The sequence below is a fragment of the Pituophis catenifer genome, unplaced genomic scaffold (genome assembly GCF_029215685.1).
Source record: "Pituophis catenifer annectens isolate HBS135680 unplaced genomic scaffold, rPitCat1.0.hap2 SCAF_3, whole genome shotgun sequence".
Taxonomy (NCBI): domain Eukaryota; kingdom Metazoa; phylum Chordata; class Lepidosauria; order Squamata; family Colubridae; genus Pituophis; species Pituophis catenifer.
Genome location: NW_027256883.1, coordinates 215,817,497 through 215,840,432, shown reverse-complemented (window position 1 = coordinate 215,840,432; position 22,936 = coordinate 215,817,497). Strand labels below are relative to the sequence as shown.

The window sequence follows — 22,936 nt, the reverse complement described above, 5'->3', positions numbered from 1 at the left end:
GCTGTGGTCTGCCCAAAGGATGAGCTAGCCCAAGAGTGGGCATGATGTTCTGTCATGGCTTCTCCTCTGGAAGTCCTCATTGCCTCATTGGTCTCTAAGAAAAACTGCACATGGGACAATGTACACGGCCTGCCATAGCTGCCATAGGCAGGAACCCAGCACTCAGTCAGGCAACATAAGACTTCTGTCTCCCAGGACATTTCCAGTCGCTTTCACACTTCACAGGACAAATAGTGATTGGCTACTTCTGCCTCAGTTGCCAAGCCCTTCATCCAGAGAGAGACAGCCACTGTGGTTCCCGCTCTCCTCATGGAGGGGAGGGAGTCCGAGAGGAAGAGAAAGGGTTCTGGTAGCACTTTTACGGTGGCCTCCACACACCTGTAGAAATTGAACCAACAAATAAATAAATAAATGTACCCACTGGCCACAGATCTCACACACCTTGCTGGGTGCCCATCTGGCTGCTCTCTTTCCTCCTTGCCCGGCATACAGAGGAGCTGTGCCAGTCCCATCCACCCAAGGAGCCAGCACAGACATGGGGGAGGGGGTCTTTCTGGAGTGTCTCCCCCTCCTCATACAGGAGCCCATCACCTGTATTGCCAGCTTAACGGTGTCCCCTTTTATATCCAGCACCTGGATTCTCACTCCTTCCTGCAGACCAGATAGTGAATCTACCTTCTGTGTTCACACCACACACTGGATCTTAAACTAACCACAGAGCAACACACAAAGCCACAAAAATTAATCCAAATTTCTCCAGCTGTGGGACGCACTGGCCGAGGAGCCCCCAACCTTCTAATTAGACCAGGATGGCCAAGGATCAAGTGGAGAGAAGCTGGCCATCTCCGGTTCTCCCCCTCTTCCATGGGGGGTGGGGAGATGGGAGGAGGGTCCGTGGCTGACACAGCCTTCCACCCCCTTCCCTCTCCCCGCGGACCATAAAGGACCCCACCGGCCGTCGGGCTGCAGACGGCTGTGCTCAGCTGAGTTTGGCGCTACCCGCAGGACCCGAGAGCGGAGAAGGAGAGACGAACCCGAGACCCTCGCCCACCTCGCCTCAGCAGCCATGAGGGTCCCAGCCCCGGCCCTCCTCCTCCTCCTGGCGCTCCTGCCGCTGCCCTGCTCGTGGGCCGGCCCAAGGAAAGGGAAGGGCAAGAGCCCCGTAGTCTTCCCCGGGGACGCGGTCAGCCGCATGACGGACCGGGAGCTGGCCGTCGTGAGTCTCCAAGCTGCGCACTCTGGCGGGTCCTCCGCTGGGCAGAGCCCCCCCCCCACGCCTTTCGTGCTTGGCGAGAGCAAGATAGAGACCGAGCGCGAGAGGGGCGAGGCTCTCCCTCCGGGGCGCCCGGCGCTTTAACTTGCGCTGCGCTCCGCTCGCCCGACCCAGGTCAGATGGCGCGAGTGCGGGCGCCGTTGCGGGAAGCCAGCCGCGCCAGCGACTCCCAGCCGGCTCTTCATTCGGTGCCAGTGCCTGACTGGAGACCCCGCGGGGTCCGCTCGCGGGATGAGGGTTGGGGTCAAGGCCAAGACAGGAGATCAACGCAAGCTCCAGCCCCGGCCCCGTCCGCCCAGCCGCCGCCTGGCTCCCTTCCCCGGCCGAGAGCCCCCCGCTAGCGCCCGCTCCTCTCTCTCCGCAGCGCTACCTCCAGCTTTGCGGATACTTGACGGCGACCAACCCCGGGGGGCAGGTGAAGCTGAGGACCCCCGTCAAGGCGATGCAGAAGCAACTGGGCTTGCCGGAAACAGGGAAGCTGGACGCCCCCACCCTCACGGCCATGCGGGCGCCCTGCTGCGAATTCTCGCACGTGGCTCTCTTAAAGACCTTCCAGGACTACTCCAAGTGGAACCACACAGCCCTCACCTACCGGTGAGCGAGCGAGCGAGCGGGCAGGCGCCGTCGGTGGGTCCACGGCCCCCGTGGAAGACTGCAAGCGGAGGGACCCCAAGATTCCTGGGGGGCATCAGGTTGGGGAAGGCTGCCCTCCCCTGAGGCAGATCTTTACTTTCCCGGGGGGAGGGGTGTGCGCGCGCGCGTGAGGAGGGGGCTGGGGCAGGGCGTGCTTCAGGCTGCCTGGCACATTGGCAGCCTCTGAGCCTCCGCTCTTTGGCAGGGTGGTCGACTATTCCCCTGACCTGGACGGCACCAGAGCGTATAGTTCTGTGGGCGTGGCTTGGTGGGTATGGCAGGGGAAGGTTACTGCAAAATCTCCATTCCCTCCCCACCCCACTAACCTGCTTTCCTCCCTTCTCCTGTGCAGGGTAACAAAAGAAGACCCAGCCAATCAGCTGGGACTCAGGAAGCAGAGAATAGGTGGGGGCGGGGCCAGTCAGAGGTGGCATTTGCCGGTTCTCCCAACTACTCAAAATTTCAGCTACCGGTTCTCCAGAACCTGTTGAAACCAGTGGTGGGTTCCTCCTGGTTTGCCCAGTTCCACCGAGCCAGTAGCGGTGACGATATGACATCACCGAACCGGTTCTGCCCCCCCCCCGTTATTCTTACCTTTTATTTGGCCCCACCCCCAATCTATTGCTGTCTCCTGAGTCCCAGCTGATCGGCTAGAAGGAAAAAAACTGTTTAAACTCTTGCCACGGGGCTTCAAAGGGCCGCCCTACAGCTGATCACTGTTAAAAGGCAGTGTGGTGGTAGACTGGTGCCTCCAGACTGGTGCCTCTACTCCAATGAGTAGACCGGTGCCTGCAAAAACAAATGAGTAGACCAGTGCCTGCAAAAATAAATGAGTAGACCAGTGCCTGCAAAAACAAATGAGTAGACCGATACAGCTCTGCAAGCAGTTAAAAGCCTGGTAGACCAGTACCTCTTCTAAATCCTAAAGAATTGTCACATGACCATCAAGCCACGCCCACAAATTAAGCCACGCCCTCAGAACCGGTAGTAAAAAATTTTAGAACCCACCCCTGGTTGAAACCCACCGCTCCTCACCTTCCACCGCCAGCAGGAGGGGGAGGGGGACATTCTCATCCAGTTTGGAGGGGAGTTGGAGGGGAGGAGAGGGTTGAGGGCAGCTGGGATTGCCCCTCCTCCCCCTTCTGCCTGGAGGCTTGGAAGAATTCCAGCAAGGCCCATTTTGAGGATGATGAGTTCTGGACACTGGGCACGGGCATCGGTGAATTGGCTCCCCTTGCTGGCTGCTAGAGAATGGGAATGGAATAGGAAATAAAATAGAATGCAATAGGGAATAGGGAGAGGAGAGGAGAGGAGAAGAGAAAATAGAATGGAATGGAATGGGAACAGGAACCAGAGCTGGAAGGGATCTTGAAGATCTTCTAGACTAACCCTCTGCTCAACCAGGAGAACCTATACCCATTTCAGACAAGTGGCTGTCTAATCTCTTCTTAAAAGCCTGCAGTGATTGGATTGATCAGGATTGAAACTCTGGTTGCTCCACCATGTGGGGGGGGGGGGAGATGGGAGGCAGTTGGAAGGGGGCACCTGGCTTTGGAAAGCTGAGCTGCGTAGCCCCTCCCAGGGGGAGAAGCAAAAAGCTGGAGGGGGTGGAAGCAAGCAGGGAGAATCTAACCAGGGGCAGGTGGGGGGGGGGGGTTTCTCAAAGTGCCCCCCTCAAGCAATTTGCTTCTGAGACCCCTGACCCTTGTTTAGTCGTGAGCCACTTAGACTCACTGCTGGCAAGATGGCTGCAGTTATTTATATTAAATATAAATTTAATAAATAACAAGGGGAACTGAGCTGCCTCCCAAGGGAAGACAATGAGGGAAGCTTGGTTCCCTGCAATTATTGGGGGAATTCCTTTCTCCTGCCTGCTTTGCTAGTCCTCTTCACTTACGAAGGGAAGAGCAATGGGAAGAAGTGTGTTTCCTCCTTTATTTTCGGGGGCAAATCTTACCAGGGATGAACCACTGATGGGCGCACAGATGGCTACTGCTGGTGCATGGCCACCGCCAACTTTGACCAGGACAAGAAATACGGCTTCTGCCTGAATAGATGTACATGGGATCGGGGGGCATGTGGTGTTCAGGAGGGGGTGTGGTGCTCAGGGACCCTCAGAGCTGGCATTACCAAGGGGGGCTGCAGCTGCAGAGCCCACAGATCAGCTCTGACTGTCTCCCATTCAGCTTCGGGACATGCCCCCCCCAAGGCTCCAGGGGGTTCTGCTCATCTGGGGGCCAAGGCTGACCTCTCCCTATCCCGTCCAGAAACAGACACACACACACACACACACACACACACACACACACACACACACACCAAGTGTGTTGGGAGAACTCCGGCAGCCCAGGAGAATGGGTTCCCCCCTTTCCTCAGAAGGGGGAAGGGCAGTGAGGGGAGGATGATGACCCAGGGGCCACAGGGATTGAGGGTCCCACACAAGACTTTGAAAGCTGTACCCAGGTCCAGCGTCTGTTGTTGGTTTGTAGCTGCAGAGACCACACACCAGCCCTGGATGTCTCCCGTTCAGCTTCGGGACCTGACCCCTCCAAGGCTCCAGGGAGTTCTGCTCGGCCGGTGAAAAAGCTGCGGCCCAAGGGTGGCCCCTCCATATCCCCTCCAGGCCCAGCTGTGATTGGAGGGAACTCCCAGGGCCAGCCCTGCTCCTTCCCCTTCAAGTTCCAGGGCCAGATGTACAGCAGCTGCACCACGGACGGACGCAGCGATGGGAAGCTCTGGTGCGCCACCACCAGAGACTACGATGCAGACTGGAAGTGGGGCTTTTGCCCTGACCAAGGTATGGGGGAAGCCCGTCCCTCTGCCCTCCTGGTGGGGAGGACTCAGCACACCCACCCGCAGGGCATGATAACTCAACCGTTACCAACACTTGAGTGTAGCCCGAGTGCTGCATGATGGGGTGAGCTCCCGTTCCTTCCTCCAGCTCCTTTCCATCCAGCAATTCGAAAGCAAGCAAATATGTGTAGATAAATAGGTATCATTTCCATGTGCCTTTTTTTAAAAAAAATATTTTTTAGTTTATTTTTAAACATTTTAAACATAAAATACATCTTTTAAGGGCAAAGATTTGGTCCGGTATTGAATAAGTACAATTGCTCACACTTCTTTAACCAATTTGATTCCAAATTTCATTCATTTACATCTTTAAAAAATAAATCAACATTTTTTTATCATGCATTCTAACATCTTATTCTAAACATTTAGCATTCTATTGTATCACCATGAATCTTAAATCCCGAATAAACACAGCTCCTTTTTATATACAATCTTTCATTTCCAAATAGACACCATCTTAAATTTTTTCCATTTTATCAATCATTGTTCCATATATATTCCTTAATCTTAAAACCCAATTCATCAAATCTAGATTTTAACCTCTATTGAATTACAATTTCCTTTATCTTATCATAAAATACACTTCTCATTTTACATAAAAACACTTCAAGATCAGTTCACATTATCACTCATTCCATGTTTCCATCCATAATTTTATCTAGTTCCCAGCCTACTTAATTTTAATTATTTGATCATTTTCCAGTGTATTCTCCATTACTCCTAGATCTATTATCTTGCTGGTTCACAACTGAATTAGCTGTTTTCCAGCATATTCTCCTCCACTCCTCTCGCTGATTACCAGTATATTCTCCTAAATCTATCTTTATTTATTTGGCTGGTTCACAGCATTTTGATTTAGCTGTTCTCCAGCATAGTATACCCCACTTCTTCCGCTGATTACCAGCATAATCTCCTCCACTCCTAAATCTATTTATTGCTGATTACCAGCATGCTTTCCTCTGCTCCTACTTCTATTATTTTAGCTGTTTATTTTAACTAATTCACAGCATATTACATAAATTATTTTTCCAACATATTCTTCTCCATATCTCCCGCCAATTTAAAATAGAAATGTGTTGCAACAAATATCTTCTCACATATTCTCTTCTAAATTATAAATTTCCCTTAAATTCATCACATTTCATATATATTCTTATTTCTCTATGAGAACATTTTTATCCATCTTAAAATCAATTTTCTCTAATTGTTAAATCTGTGAATAATTCCTGTTAATATTCAAATTCATTTAAACATTTAAAACATCATATTATCATTTAATCATTTATGTTCTTGTTTCATGACCAGATTAAATATATGTATATTTATATAGTCAAGTTTAAAAGGAATGAGAATAAAAAGTAAAAAAGAAAAAACAGAGAGAGAGAGAAGAAAGAAAAAGGGAGTAAAGGAAAAAAGAGAAAGAGGAAAAAGAAAACAAGATTTTAAAGAAAAAGGAAAAAAAAAACACCTGTCAGTATTCAAACTTCATTCAAACATTTAATCATTATATTTCCATGTTTAATCAAAATATTTTATTTTTCTTGTCTCACAACCAACTATATTCTATTTCTTCTTTTTCCCATCTGTCTAAAGCTTTTCAAGTTCAATGTTATCAGAGTTAAAAACTCTGTAAAGTTTTGGTCTTTGTAGCATCTATTCCGTATATGGTATCATCGTCCCTTCTTTATTGCCGCACCCTTTTCTTTTGTTGTTGTGCCTGCTAGTTCAACTTTAATAGTTCTATTTTATTTCTTCTTTCTTTTCCTCCATAAAACCGCCAATAGGCAGATTAGAAATCCCCAGAGCAATCCTCCTTGGTTGTTTTCAAAATAATCCAATTTAAGTAGCTAGATACATTGTTTCTCTTTCAAGCCAAAAGCAACCCACATTTTAGACTTTCACTTCGTCACGGCAATCCTCCATTTTATCCATTGTATAATTGTCGGCTTGTCTTTTCTTTTCCTCCCCACTCCTGCTTATTGCCTCTTCCCTCTTTCTTTCTTCAAAAGTAATCAATTCCATTTTAGAAAAGTTTCATAGTTTTATAACTTTACAGCAAACAGTCATTCCAAATGGGTCAGTAATGAAAATAACTCCTTAATGGGTCTTTCCCTCCTGTTAATTGCTTTACTGAGTCTTCTTGCCCCAATGGTCCGTAGCCGCTGTTTAAGGCTAGGGGCTCACTTGTATAAATCCATATTTCAAGTGCTGTTCCCACCTGGGTTAGGTCTCACTTACCTGGCTTCCAAACTCCTCGCTCTTTTTTCCTCATTTTTCCTCCTGCACAATGCTTCTCCGGTTGGCCCCGGCTTCAAGGCAGCCGCCGTGGCTGCCGCTCCCCCGCCGCCGCCACAGAGGACTTCCTCCAGCCCCGAGGAACCTGCCCATTCCTTGGGCCGTCCAAGAGATCCCTCTCTTTCCCCCTGTCCTGCCAGGACACGGTAGGTCCACAGACCTGTCAGCGACGGCTCGACAGTCGGGAATTCCGTAGGACTCATTAGAGCCCTGCCATTTTGTCGACTGGATCACCGCGGTGCCAACCGGAAGTCCCCATTTCCATGCGCCTTTGACACACACTTTTGCTGACCACATGGCCACAGAAGAGTCTTTGGACAACGCTGCCTCCCTTGGCCAGGAAACAGATGAGCACCATTCCTCAGAGTTGGGCATGACTGGGCAAGAGAAAAATTGGCCTATACTTTTGCACATGCACACACATGCACACAAACACACACACACCCCCCAAGTATGTTGGGAAGACTTTCTAGCAGCCCAGGAGAATGGGTGCTTACATCAGAAGGGGGAAGGGCAGTGAGGGAAGGATGATGACCCAGGGCCCTAGGCAAGACTTTCAAACTGGACTCTGGTCCATCCTCTTTTGCTGGTTTGCACTGCAGACCCCACAGTCCAGCCCTGACTATCTCATGTTCAGCTTTGGGACCTGCCCCCCACAGCCAAGAAACAAACAGAAGAGAGGAGACGTCAGGCCAGAGTTGTCACTCAAGACATACATGACTATTCTATTTCCTATTCTATTTTCTCTCCTCTTCTCTCCTCCCCTCCCGTCCCCTATCCTACTCTACTCTACTCTTGTGAGGAATGGAAGGATTTATATTCTTTGGGGACAAATGCTCATTAGCACTCTTTGTTTTGTTTCTCCAATGTAAAGTCCTGCACATGTCTCACTGCATTGTGCTACATATATCACATTGCTCCATTGCTGTCAGGGTGTTACATCCTTGGGGTGGACAAGCTTCGGCGTTACTTTATTTTTGCATATAAAGTGCGAATAGATATATTGTGTTGGTTATATTTAACTTTGCACACACACCACAGAAACATACACCCCACATGTGTTGGGAATACCCTCCAGTAGCCCAGGAGAATGGGTGCTTTCCTCCGAAGGGGGAAGGGCAGTGAGGGGAGGAGGATGACCCAGGGGCCACAGGGATTGAGGGCCCTAGGCAAGACTTTCATACTGGACCCTGGTCCATCCTCTGTTGCTGGTTTACGGCTGCATAGTTCACAGACCAGGCCTGACTGTCTCACGTTCAGCTTCAGGACCTGCCCCCCCAATGTTCCAGGGGGTCCTGCTTGACCGGTGCAACAGCTGGGGGCCAAGGCTGACCTCTCCCTCCCCCCTCCAGGCCCAGGCGTGATTGGAGGGAACTCCCAGGGCAAGCCCTGCTCCTTCCCCTTCAAGTTCCAGGGCCAGATGTACAGCAGCTGCACCACGGACGGACGCTCCGATGGGAAGCTCTGGTGCGCTACCACCAGAGACTACGATGCAGACTGGAAGTGGGGCTTTTGCCCTGACCAAGGTAAGGGGGAAGCCTCTTTCACTGACCCCCTGGGAAACTGGCGGGAGGGGACTCAGCATATCCACCCACAGGGCACGATAACTCAGCTGTTACCAACACTGAGTTGGTCAACTGACAGCTCGAGTGCTGCACAATGGGGTGAGCTCCCGTTCCTTCCTCCAGCTCCTTTCCACCCAGCAATTCAAAAGCAGGCAAATATGTGTAGATAAATTGGTGCCGATTCTATGCGCCTTTGACGTACACTTTTGCTGACCACATGGCCACAGGAAAGTCTTTGGACAACGCTGGTTCCCTTTGTCAGGAAACAGATGAGCACCATGCCTCAGAGTTGGACATGACTGGTCAAGAGAAAAATTGGCCTTTTCTTTTGCACATGTGCGCACATACACAAAAACACACATACACCCCACATGTGTTGGGAGGACTCTCCGGCAGCCCAGGAGAATGGGTGCTTTCCTCCGAAGGGGGGAAGGGCAGTGAGGGGAGGAGGATGACCCAGGAGCCACAGGGATTGAGGGCCCTAGGCAAGACTTTCATACTGGACCCTGATCCATCCTCTGTTGCTGGTTTACGGCTGCATAGCTCACAGACCAGGCCTGACTGTCTCACGTTCAGCTTCAGGACCTGCCCCCCCAATGTTCACATGGGGTCCTGCTCGACCGGTGCAACAGCTGGGGGTCAAGGCTGACCTCTCCCTTCCCCCTCCAGGCCCGGCCATGATTGGAGGGAACTCCCAGGGCAAGCCCTGCTCCTTCCCCTTCAAGTTCCAGGGCCAGATGTACAGGAGCTGCACCACAGACGGACGCCCCGATGGGAAGTTCTGGTGCGCCACCACCAGAGACTACGATGCAGACAGGAAGTGGCGCTTTTGCCCTGACAAAGGTAAGGGGGAAGCTCCTTTCACTGACCCCCTGGGAAACTGGCGGGGAGGGGACTGCAACCAGTTTTGGTCAACATACTATAAAAAAGATGTTGAGATCTTGCAAAAGTTCAGAGAAGAGCAACTAAGGTGATCAAAGGCCTGGAGACTAAACCATACGAAGAATGGCTGCAGGATTTGGGCAGGGCTAATCTAAACAAAAGAAGAATTATGGGTGACCTGATAAGAAAGGGGCTACCACAAAGAAGAGGCGTCCAAATTATTTTCCTACGCATCAGAAGGCAGGAAGTAAGAAGGAAAAGATGGAAACTAATCAATGGAATTCAGGAGAAACTTTCTTACAGTGAGGAAGATTAACCAGTGGAACTGCTTGCCTCTGGAAGATGTGGGTCCTCCATCCCTGGAGCTTTTTATGAAGAGACTGGGCAGCCCCGTTTCTGAAGTGGTCTAGGGCCTCCTGCTGGAGTAGGTGGTTGAACTAGAAGCCTCCGGGGTCCCTTCAGCTCTTTTCTGATTAACCATCAGCACTCAATGTTAGAGTTTGCAGCAGACAAGTAAATAATTCAGCAGGATTCATTTATAAAAGAAACTTCTTTCTATACAATACCATACAGCAGAAGCCAGAACCAGAACCCATGGCTCTCGGACGCCAAACGGTTCCCATTGGCTGACTTGTTGTTACGGCTATCCCAGCTCATAATTCCTCACACACTGACCCTCAAGGAACCACAGCAATCAAGGCAGACCAGCCCTAGCTAGAGCCGCCATGAAGGCCTGGTAAAGGTGTCTTCAGATGTTACGATGCATCTGGACCAAAATCAGGATCTGGCAGGCAGGTTTCCCACGACCTCTTTTACGAGCAAGGAGGACAGTGTCTCTTGTGAGCTTTTGAGCTTTGGGCTTTGGTGAAGACTCCCGAAAAGACGGTGGACAGCCAAGAAACAAATAGAGGAGGGGAGACGTCAGGCCAGAGTTGTCACTCAAGACATACATGACTATTCTATTTTCTATTCTATTGTCTCCTCTCCTCTCCTCTCCTCTCCTCTCCTCTCCTCTCCTCTCCCCTCCCCTCCCCTCCCCTCTCCTCTCCTCTCCTCTCCCCTCCCCTCCCCTCCCCTCCCTTACCCTCCCCCTCCCCTACTCTACCCTACTCTGGTGAGGAATGGAAGGATTTATATTCTTTGGGGACAATTGCTCATTGGCACTCTTTGAGAGTCATTGAGGCCACTTGGAGGATTATCTGTGCCCTCAGGGTCACCTGAAGACTGCAAATGAGTGTGTAGCCTTCTTGGAACTGCTGTATGGACTGTGTTGTAAACAGGAGATGGGTGGTGTTGTAACACACACACACACACACACACCACTGAGAAAGGGTTGTTCAATCTTAATGTAGATGGCGTCTTTGACCCCTTTTTCAACAGAGTGGTTCTCTCTATCAGAAAATGGATTTTGCTGTCTTCAAAAGAGTGTCTTTCAAATGCAGGTGGATTGCTAAATCTTGTCCTGATGGTTTTTTTTCTCCCAGGTTGTGCCATGCATTTGGCAGTGGTTGTTTTGTTTCTCCAATGTAAAGTCCTGCACATGTCTCACTGCATTGTGCTATATATATCACATTGCTCCATTGCTGTCAGGGTGTTATATCCTTGGGGTGGACAAGCTTCGATGTTAGTTTATTTTTACATATAAAGTGTGAATTGTGTTGGTTATATTTAACTTTGCACACACACCACACACACGTACACACCAAGTGTCTTGGGAAGACCCTCCGGCAGCCCAGGAGAATGGGTGCTTTCCTCCGAAGGGGGAAGGGCAGTGAGGGGAGGAGGATGACCCAGGGGCCACAGGGATTGAGGGCCCTAGGCAAGACTTTCAAAACTGGACCCTGGTCCATCCTCTGTTGCCGGTTTACGGCTGCATAGCCCACAGACCAGGCCTGACTGTCTCACATTCAGCTTCAGGACCTGCCCCCAAAGGTTCCAGGGGGTCCTGCTTGACCGGTGCAACAGCTGGGGTCCAAGGCTGACCTCTCCCTCCCCCCTCCAGGCCCAGGCGTGATTGGAGGGAACTCCCAGGGCCAGCCCTGCTCCTTCCCCTTCAAGTTCCAGGGCCAGATGTACAGCAGCTGCACCACAGACGGACGCACCGATGGGAAGCTCTGGTGCGCCACCACCAGAGACTATGATGCAGACTGGAAGTGGGGCTTTTGCCCTGACCAAGGTAAGGGGGAAACCCCTTTCACTGACCCCCTGGGAAACTGGCGGGAGGGAACTCAGCACACCCACCTACAGGGCACTATAACTCAGCTGTTACCAACACTGAGTTGGTCAGCTGACAGCCCGAGTGCTGCACGATGGGGTGAGCTCCCGTTCCTTCCTCCAGCTCCTTTCCACCCAGCAATTCGAAAGCAGGCAAATATGTGTAGTGTCAGACTACGATGCTATCTCAAAATTAAATGAATTTCCAAACTGCCAATCTTTAAGGAAATCTTTCTTTAATTGAGCACAGCCACCGGATCATGACTCCGTGCGGACAAGACTGACCTTTTGCCCCCCAATCCCTCCCTTTCCAATCCCCAAATCTCTGCTTCTCATTGGCTATCTTCCAAGTCCTTCTTCAGACTTGTTTTCTTGTCATTTCCCAGGAATGTTCCCCCTCCCCTCATTTCCACAACAACTCGACTTCAAAGGGATTTAGCAGGCAAAAGTTTCAGAGTTTATCTCTCGCTCTCCTCTGCTCTCTATGCCAGCGTTGAAACGCTGACATGTAGATAAATAGGTGCTGTTTCTATGCGCCTTTGACGTACACTTTTGCTGACCACATGGCCACAGGAAAGTCTTTGGACAACGCTGGCTCCCTTTGTCAGGAAACAGATGAGCACAATGCCTCAGAGTTGGACATGACTGGTCAAGAGAAAAATTGGCCTTTTCTTTTGCACATGTGCGCACATACACAAAAACACACATACACCCCACATGTGTTGGGAGGACTCTCCAGCAGCCCAGGAGAATGGGTGCTTTCCTCCGAAGGGGGAAGGGCAGTGAGGGGTGGAGGATTACCCAGGGGCCACAGGGATTGAGGGCCCTAGGCAAGACTTTCAAACTGGACCCTGATCCATCCTCTGTTGCTGGTTTACGGCTGCATAGCTCACAGACCAGCCCTGACTGTCTCACGTTCAGCTTCGGGACCTGACGCCCCACAAGGCTCCAGGGGGTCCTGCTCGACCGGTGCAACAGCTGGGGGCCAAGGCTGACCTCTCCCTTCCCCCTCCAGGCCCGGCTGTGATTGGAGGGAACTCCCAGGGCAAGCCCTGCTCCTTCCCCTTCAAGTTCCAGGGCCAGATGTACAGGAGCTGCACCACAGACGGACGCACCGATGGGAAGTTCTGGTGCGCCACCACCAGAGACTACGATGCAGACTGGAAGTGGCGCTTTTGCCCTGACAAAGGTAAGGGGGAAGCTCCTTTCACTGACCCCCTGGGAAACTGGCGGGGAGGGGACTGCAACCAGTTTTGGTCAACATACTATAAAAAAGATGTTGAGATCTTGCAAAAGTTCAGAGAAGAGCAACTAAGGTGATCAAAGGCCTGGAGACTAAACCATACGAAGAATGGCTGCAGGATTTGGGCAGGGCTAGTCTAAACAAAAGAAGAATTATGGGTGACCTGATAAGAAAGGGGCTACCACAAAGAAGAGGCGTCCAAATTATTTTCCAAAGCATCAGAAGGCAGGAAGTAAGAAGGAAAAGATGGAAACTAATCAATGGAATTCAGGAGAAACTTTCTTACAGTGAGGAAGATTAACCAGTGGAACTGCTTGCCTCTGGAAGATGTGGGTCCTCCATCCCTGGAGCTTTTTATGAAGAGACTGGGCAGCCCCGTTTCTGAAGTGGTCTAGGGCCTCCTGCTGGAGTAGGTGGTTGAACTAGAAGCCTCCGCGGTCCCTTCAGCTCTTTTCTGATTAACCATCAGCACTCAATGTTAGAGTTTGCAGCAGACAAGTAAATAATTCAGCAGGATTCATTTATAAAAGAAACTTCTTTCTATACAATACCATACAGCAGAAGCCAGAACCAGAACCCATGGCTCTCGGACGCCAAACGGTTCCCATTGGCTGACTTGTTGTTACGGCTATCCCAGCTCATAATTTCTCACACACTGACCCTCAAGGAACCACAGCAATCAAGGCAGACCAGCCCTAGCTAGAACCGCCATGAAGGCCTGGAAAAGGTGTCTTCAGATGTTACGATGCATCTGGACCAAAATCAGGATCTGACAGGCAGGTTTCCCACGACCTCTTTTACGAGCAAGGAGGACAGTGTCTTTTGTGAGCTTTTGAGCTTTGGGCTTTGGTGAAGACTCCTGAAAAGACGGTGGACAGCCAAGAAACAAATAGAGGAGGGGAGACGTCAGGCCAGAGTTGTCACTCAAGACATACATGACTATTCTATTTTCTATTCTATTGTCTCCTCTCCTCTCCTCTCCTCTCCTCTCCTCTCCTCTCCTCTCCTCTCCTCTCCTCTCCCCTCCCCTCCCCTCCCCTCCCCTCTCCTCTCCTCTCCTCTCCTCTCCCCTCCCCTCCCTTACCCTCCCCCTCTCCTACTCTACCCTACTCTGGTGAGGAATGGAAGGATTTATATTCTTTGGGGACAATTGCTCATTGGCACTCTTTGAGAGTCATTGAGGCCACTTGGAGGATTATCTGTGCCCTCAGGGTCACCTGAAGACTGCAAATGAGTGTGTAGCCTTCTTGGAACTGCTGTATGGACTGTGTTGTAAACAGGAGATGGGTGGTGTTGTAACACACACACACACACACACACACACACACACACACACACACACACACACACACACACCCCACTGAGAAAGGGTTGTTCAATCTTAATGTAGATGGCGTCTTTGACCCCTTTTTCAACAGAGTGGTTCTCTCTATCAGAAAATGGATTTTGCTGTCTTCAAAAGAGTGTCTTTCAAATGCAGGTGGATTGCTAAATCTTGTCCTGATGGTTTTTTTCTCCCAGGTTGTGCCATGCATTTGGCAGTGGTTGTTTTGTTTCTCCAATGTAAAGTCCTGCACATGTCTCACTGCATTGTGTTATATATATCACATTGCTCCATTGCTGTCAGGTTGTTATATCCTTGGGGTGGACAAGCTTCGATGTTAGTTTATTTTTACATATAAAGTGTGAATTGTGTTGGTTATATTTAACTTTGCACACACACCACACACACGTACACCCCAAGTGTCTTGGGAAGACCCTCCAGTAGCCCAGGAGAATGGGTGCTTTCCTCCGAAGGGGGAAGGGCAGTGAGGGGAGGAGGATGACCCAGGGGCCACAGGGATTGAGGGCCCTAGGCAAGACTTTCAAAACTGGACCCTGGTCCATCCTCTGTTCCTGGTTTACGGCTCCAAAACCCACAGACCAGCCCTGACTGTCTCCCATTCAGCTTCGGGACCTGATGCCCCACAAGGCTCCAGGGGGTCCTGCTCGACCGGTGCAACAGCTGGGGGCCAAGGCTGACCTCTCCCTTCCCCCTCCAGGCCTGGCCGTGATTGGAGGGAACTCCCAGGGCAAGCCCTGCTCCTTCCCCTTCAAGTTCCAGGGCCAGATGTACAGCAGCTGCACCACAGACGGACGCTCCGATGGGAAGCTCTGGTGCGCCACCACCAGAGACTACGATGCAGACAGGAAGTGGCGCTTTTGCCCTGACCAAGGTATGGGGGAAGCCCTTTTCACTGACCCCCTAGAGGGGAGGGGACCCAGCACACCCACCCACAGGGCACGATAGCTCAGCCATTAAAGACTCGCTTGGCATACAGCCATGCTGGCCACAGGACCACGGAGAATGTTTTTGGACAGTGGTGGCTTCCCAGCCAAGAAATGGAGAGGCGTCCTGTGCCCTTGAGTCAGACAGGACTGGACAAGGAATCCTTGATCTTTATGTCTATGGAGATTCTCAGTCATCCAGGTCCTGGTTGCTCCAAAAGTGCTTTTGCAAAAGGCAACTGGCCTTTCCCTTTTTCTTCCTTGAAGACCTTTTGCTTCTCACCCCACAAACTTCTTCAGTTCTGACTGAGGGGCTTTTCTATAAGGTTGGATAAACAGAGGCATAGAATCAGGATCACATGAAGTACTGGTGCTCCTTTATCAAACCCTAGTAATGCCACACCTGGAATACTGCAACCAATTTTGGTCACCATACTATAAAAAAGATGTTGAGATCTTGCAAAAGTGCACATGTGCGCACGCACATCAAGTATCTTGGGAGGACTCTCCGGCAGCCCAGGAGAATGGTTGCTTTCATCAGAAGGGGGAAGGGCAGTGAGGGGAGGATGATGACCCAGGGGCCACAGGGATTGAGGGCCCTAGGCAAGACTTTCAAAACTGGATCCTGGTCCGTCCTCTGTTGCCGGTTTGCAGCTGCAGAGCCCACAGACCAGCCCTGACTGTGTCCCATTCAGCTTCGGGACCTGACCCCTCCAAGGCTCCAGGGGGTTCTGCTCAGCCGATGAAACAGCTGTGGCCCAAGGCTGGCCCCTCCGTATCCCGTCCAGGCATGGCCGTGATTGGAGGGAACTCCCAGGGCCAGCCCTGCTCCTTCCCCTTCAAGTTCCAGGGCCAGATGTACAGCAGCTGCACCACAGATGGACGCAGCGATGGGAAGCTCTGGTGCGCCACCACCAGAGACTATAATGCAGACTGGCTTTTACCCTGACCAAGGTATGGGGGAAGCCTCTTTCACTGCCCTCCTGGTGGGGAGGACTCAGCATACCCACCCACAGGGCATGATAACTCAGTTGTTAACAGCTGGTCAGGTGACAGCCCGAGTGCTGCATGATAGGGTGAGCTCCTATTCCTTGCTCCAGCTCCATTCCACCCAGCAATTTGAAAGCAAGCAAATATGAGTAGATAAATAGGTATCATTTCCAAGTGCCTTTGATGTACACTTTTGCTGACCACATGGCCGCAGAAGAGTCTTTTGACACTGCTGGCTTCCTTGGCCAGGAAACAGATGAGCACCATGCCTCAGAGTTGGACATGACTGGGCAAGAGAAAAATTGGCCTTTACTTTTGCACATGCGCACACATGCACACACACACACACCAAGTGTGTTGGGAGGACTCTCCGGCAACCCAGGAGAATGGGTGCTTTCATCAGAAGCAGGAAGGACAGGGTGGGGGAGGATGTTGTCCCAGGGGTCGCAGGCATTGAGAGCCCTATGCAAGAATTTCAAAGCTGGACCCTGGTCCAGCCTTTGTTGCTGGTTTGTGGCTGCATAGCACACAGACCAGCCTAACTGTCTCCCATTCAGCTTTAGGACCTGCCTCCTACAAGTCTCAAGGGGGTTCTGCTCAGCCGGTGAAACAGCTGCGGCCCAAGGGTGGCCTCTCCGTCCACCCTTCAGCCACCACCGTGTTTGGAGTCAACTCCCTGGGCCAGCCCTGCTCCTTCCCCTTCACATTCCAGGGCCAGATGTACAGCAGCTGCACCAGAGAGGGACGCACCGATGGGAAGTTCTGGTGCGCCACCACCAGCAACTACGATTCAGACAGGAAGTGGGGCTTTTGCCCTGACCGAGGTATGGGGAAAGCCCTTTTTACTACTCCCCTGGGAAGCTGGGGGGGGGGCTGGAGCAGGGGGGGGCCCCTGGAGCGGGGGGGTGCTGTCGCTCACTCATGTACAGAGGGATGGAGTGTCTGGGGGGCATTGCATTTTGGGTGTGGACACGCACGCTTTTGGCACCCGAGCAATTAAAGTTTAGCCATCACTGAATTAGGTTTTTAAAATAACAGTTGGAATTTATCTCACCCAGTTTCAATGCTCTGTCCACAGAGCGCTCCAACAGGAATCTTATGGTCCCAGTTTTCACAGCTTGTGAGTAGCCAAAAATGGCCATCCTCACTTCTGCTGTTCAGGAAAGCTTTCTTCGGACATAATGAGGAAATTGAAAATTCCATGAGGTCGACAAAGCGCCTCTCCTTTCTTCACCACCCCTCCAAGGTGGCTTTGATGCCATAAGTTCTCCCGACAGCAGTTGCCGGATAGATTTCATGGAGCTCAACAGAAATCCAGCTGTTCTTGCCTCGACATCAACCAGAAGTCTGCACTTTGTCACCATCTCTGACTGGCTGCCATACGGCTCCCACTTTTCCTCTTGAACGTCTCTGGATTTCATTTCTTTGTCCATGGCTTCTTTCCACTTTACTTGTTTAAATTTAGGTAATGCCAATACTGCTTTATAGTTTCTTGGCTCATACCATACATTACACACTTTTCCTGGCAGAATACCTGTCAGGTGGAATCTTCTTGTTCCATTGCTCTGACCTGTGTGCCATTGACTGCTGCTGTGTTTCAACCCTTTCTTGCTTCACAGCTTTTTCAGCTTCTCCTACCTGAATGTTGACATTGTCACCAAGTGAGTTACCATCACTAAGCGAGTTACAGTCACTAAGTTGATTACCATCACTAAGTGAATCATTAGAAAAATTTGCATCAATTCTTTTCCAATTTTGCTCTGCAAAGCTTGCAGATCTTGAAATCACTATTCTTTGCTTCCATCGCTAAAACAATAGCCGTTGGAACAGTGGTTCTCAAACTTTGGGTTGCGACCCCTTTGGGGGTCAAACAACCCTTTCACAGGGGTCGCCTAAGACCATAGGAAAACACATATTTTCAATGGTGTTAGGAATAATTTTATGGTTGGGGGTCACCACAACATGAGGAACTGTATTAAAGGCTTGCGGCATTAGGAAGGTTGAGAGCCACTGCTTTAGAACCTGGCTCACAGCCCATCAACCTGACCTTTCTACCCTTTGGTTGTCCCTTTCTTCTAACTGTTTTTGGAATATGCATCCATGCCCTTAAATTCCAAAAACCCTTAAATGTGCCAGAGATTGCTTTCTTCCATATAGCACTGCATATGGAGTATCATTGATGGATGAATTCCACAGCCTATTAATTAAATAATTAGCAGTCAACATGGCTTCACCCCAATATGACCTGCTCAGCCCAGAATCCTCCAGCATCAAAGTCCAAAGTCCAAAACCATGAGTCCTTCATGGTTTGTAAGACTCCATTCATCCTCTCAACAACACCATTCTCAACTGCTGTGTATGGATTTGTGCATCTGTTTTATTCCTAATTGTCCCAACCACTGTTGAAAACTTGTTGACATGAGTTCTGTACTTCTGTCAGTTTGCAACTGGCATATCTGTTATTTATATCTCCTTACTATGAAGCTTACCCATTGTTTAAATTTCTCTAGCACCTCTATTTTACTCTTTAGTAAATAGCAGAACCCAAACCTGCTGTAGTCACCTACAATGACCAGCGCATACTTTGCTCCTCCCAAACTGGCTTGCATTGGCCCCACCAAATCTGCACGTACCAGCTCTAGAGCTCTTGTTGTCTGTTTTGTGCTACTCTTGCTTACTGGGAGTGATTTGGACTTTGATGATTTACATACTGCACAGTCTAAGTATGCCTTATATCCAGCCTCTCCTTAAACCCATTCAGGGGAGGAGAGCCCAGCCCCTCCCTGAGAAATCGCATTCCTCCCCTCCACTCCTGTCCAACTACTCCTTCTTTTGGTGTTCAGCCAGAATTTTCCTCCCTGGCGCTTCTGCCCTTCGTTCCCCGGACTGCCTTCTGGAATGAGAGGGAGGAGAAAATGGCCCCCAAGATGCCAGTGTCAGCATTCCAGAAAACCCCCGACTCCCAGTAAAGACGCGGAAGCAGGCATTTTCCAAAATTCTCTTTATTAGAAATAGGCAAACTGGCACATCTGGGAAATCCCAAATCTGAAAAGCCCGGGCCCAACCCCCTCCTCCCCAGTCAGTCACATGCTCCAATCACCAACTGTTTCACCTCGACCCAGCCCCTGACCACTCCTCCTCCAGATGCTGGATCGCCCTGACCTTGACTGATAGAAGGAATGCTATTATGTCTACTAATTCCCCTCTCCTAAATCCCCCCTTCTACTTTCCCACACATGAGAAGGTGGCAGCATTGAAGCTTCCAGCCTAATATGGCTTCCAAGGCTGACAGCCAGCTGATCCGTGTCTTTGAGCTTTGCCCAGAACTGATGCCAAAGTGCCTGAGGCTTCCTTTGTCCATTTCTGAAGAGAAGGGTAACATTTGCCTTCCTCTCCTTCTCTGCCACTCCTCCAATGAGTCCGATGCCCTGAGAGATACTGGCAAGACCAGCCCTGATTTCTTCCTTTCCCTGGAAATCCCCGGATCTCATTTCTATTGATCTCAGCCCAAGTCCTGCCCTTCAACTCTTCCCGGGACACCGAGCTGCTGGCTGGCAAGGACGGGCATCGAGGAATCCTGCCATCTCTTGCTAACTTAACACTTTGTCACTGTTGTCTCCAAAACTGGACTCTTGCTTGGTGTCAAAGCCGATAAGTCATCAAACACAAGGTGTGATACAGAATCATACTTTTATTTTGGAACCAAGATATAAGGACCCTGGTTTGAAAGCTAATCAAGGGCCCAGATTAGAATCTTACAGCAATTTTTATAGTCAAGGGATGGTCACATCCAATCCTTTGCCCTTCCCCTCATACTGCATGCATCACAGATAATATTGATTGGTTCTTTGGATTTCAGCCCCCTAAACCTTTACGTTTGTTATGCTAAATAGCTAAATGTTGCGTCACCTGTTTTTCACCCCAGGTCATGGATACTTTGCAAAGTGTGCCAGCTATGTGGTTTTGGGGGGGGGGGTTCTTATAAGCAAGCTATTTTTGTTCCTAATATCCTGGCTAGTGGTTTTCTAACAAGTAAGGTGCGAACTTCTGTCTCGCTACAACTGTGCAGGCCCCACCTCACTTCCTATTGCAGAGCAGCTCAAGGCAGCAGTCCACTCCCCACGACCCCCCTCCTTCTTCAGAGAAAAGTAAAAGCAGTTTTAAGTCTTTGTCTGAGACAGCACCTCCACTCCCTTGCAACCCCCACTCCTTCTGCAGAGAGAGAAGACAGGAAGGAGCAAAGCTCTTATTTGTTTGTTGTAAGGCAATGAAATGAAGACAAGAGAAAATGTTTTATCAGAATTCATATTCCTCACTCTGATGTCCATTCCATCCACACTGGGTCCTAACTCCACATGTGACCCTTCCTCTGATCCCCAGGGCCTCATCTGGACATACATTCCATCATCTGATCGTTCACCCCCAACAATCTAGGTCCTCATTTTACCTACCTCAGAAAGACGGAAGGCTGAATCGACCTTGAGCCTGGTGAGATTCAAACTGCCAAATTGGAAGCAGCCGGCAGTCAGCAGAGGTAGCCTGCAGTACTGCACTCTAACCACTGTGCCACCAAGGCTCTTTTTAATACTAACTCTTCCAAACATAATTGTGAATCCCCCTGCATGACATGTTCAAGCAACAAATGGCCTCTGGAATCCCACCAATTATGACCTTCAAGCAAAAAGGCTGTCCAGTTTCCTCTAAATCACTGGGGGTTTTCCTAGCCAAAACATATGTGATGGGATACCATATGAGTCAGACTAGGATGAGGTAGACTTCCTTAATGAGGTTCAGAATCCTGGCTTGAGCAGATGTATGGTGATACCAGAATCAGAAGAGAGCTGGAAGGCACTTCGGAGGCAGGGGTGAAATCTACTTATCTTCCCTACCAGTTCAGAAGTTCGTGCTCAGCACATGCTTGCTTGCTGCGCTCACGCTCGTGCACACATCACATGCAATGTTGGACCCTATGTGCATGCACAAAGCCTGTGCATGTGCATGCACAGCGGGTCAAAAACAGGTTACTTCTGCTACCAGTTCACCAAACCACGCTACGCCACTGCTACTGGTTTGCCCAAACCAGTGTGAACCGGTAGCATTTCACCCCTGTTTGGAGGTCTTCTAGTCTAGCCCCATGCTCAAGCAGGAGACCCTACACCATTTCAGACAAGTGGCTGTCCAGTCTCTTCTAGAAGACCTCCAGTGGTGGAGCCCCCACAACTTCTGGAGGGAAGCCATTCCCACTGGTTAATTGTCCTCCCTTTTTTGAAGTTTCTCCTCAATTCCAGGTTGCTTCTCTCCTTGTTTAGTTTCCACCCATTGCTTCTTGTCTTGCCTTCTGGTGCTTTGGAAAATAAATTGACCCCCTCTTCTTTGTGGCAGCCTCAGGTTGTGTTACTTACCTTTAGGGGGTTAATGAATTGGGGTATTTTCCAGTCCCCTGAAGGAGGAGCCCAGCTAAGAGAACACGAATCTAAGACTCCAGCTGGAAAGGTCACCAATGCTCCCTTCTCAACATCTTCATTTCAAACATCTCACGATGGGGCTGATTCCTGAGGAGTCAAGAGTCAGGTGGTGCAACATCTGCATAGTAGTTTACTCACACGTTCTGTGCAAGAAGGGGCCGTAAACATGAAATGTTTGCCCAGAGGTTGAGTAAACTGGGCTTTGCAGCACATCTTGAGGAATCTGCCCTGGTAAGCTTGAGTTTCCTCCTTCTGTGGGTTGTGTGGTTCATGCCAAGTCCGAAGAGAGCATATTCTGTGGTTTGCATGCTACCCTGTCATAGGCTGATGGTTGATCTCCTTCACCAGCTTCATGTAGCTTATTAAACAGAAGACAGAAAGGACCAAGCCTGGAGGTGATCTATCATGAAGGGGTTGTCACCCCTGACTGGACCACCCACTTAGGTAGAACTGCTCCAACTCCCAACCATTTAGGTCAGGGGTCTCCAAACCTCTCCATAGATAGCTATGCAGGTCTGGGGAAATCTGGGAGCTGAAGTCCACAAGACTTCATTTAGGTGTCCTCTCAATTAGGTGATTGAGAAGCGTAGAATAAAAAATTTGGAAGGGTCCTTGGAGGTCTTCTAGTCCAACCTCCTGCCCAAAGGTGGAGACCCTATACCATTTCAGGCTGTCCAGTCTCCTCTTGAAAATCTCCATTGTTGGAGCACCCATAACTTCTGAAAACAAGCTGTTCCACAGGTTAATTGTTGTAACTGTCAGGAAATTTTTCTTTAGTTATAGGTTGCTTCTCTCCTTCTAAATCTATGTTTACATCATCCGTGACCTAGGAATGTCAAATGTAAGTGACCATATCCACATGCGTAGAGTTCAAGCCAACTACTTATGTTATGTTATGTTATGTTATGTTATGTTATGTTATGTTATGTTATGTTATGTTATGTTATGTTATGTTTGTTATGTTTGTTATGTTATGTTATGTTATGTTATGTTATGTTATGTTATGTTATGTTATGTTATGTTATGTTATGTTATGTTATGTTATGTTATGTTATGTTATGCTATGCTATATTATATTAAGATTACATTACATTACATTACATTACATTACATTATATTATTATATTCTGCCTATAATACCAGACCTTCTGTGCTTCTGTGCCTGAAATCTCTCTGCAGTCCCAAACCAAAGAGGAGAAATCTCCTCATCTTTCCCATCACAGCCCCAGGGCAGCCCTGACAAGGAAGTTACGTC

At 49.7% G+C, this 22,936-nt stretch overlaps 1 protein-coding gene across 1 annotated transcript; it reads left to right on the top strand.

Annotated features, from left to right (window-relative positions):
• Positions 1-1,066: 1,066 nt before the first annotated feature.
• LOC139313921 (matrix metalloproteinase-9-like) lies at positions 1,067-12,220 on the top strand. Its single transcript, XM_070939408.1, is given in 9 exon segments — positions 1,067-1,216; positions 1,638-1,867; positions 2,112-2,174; positions 2,936-3,068; positions 3,071-3,125; positions 4,530-4,703; positions 8,407-8,580; positions 11,504-11,677; positions 12,207-12,220. Coding segments are annotated over 9 exon segments (1,167 nt in total).
• The last annotated feature ends 10,716 nt before the right edge of the window (positions 12,221-22,936 follow it).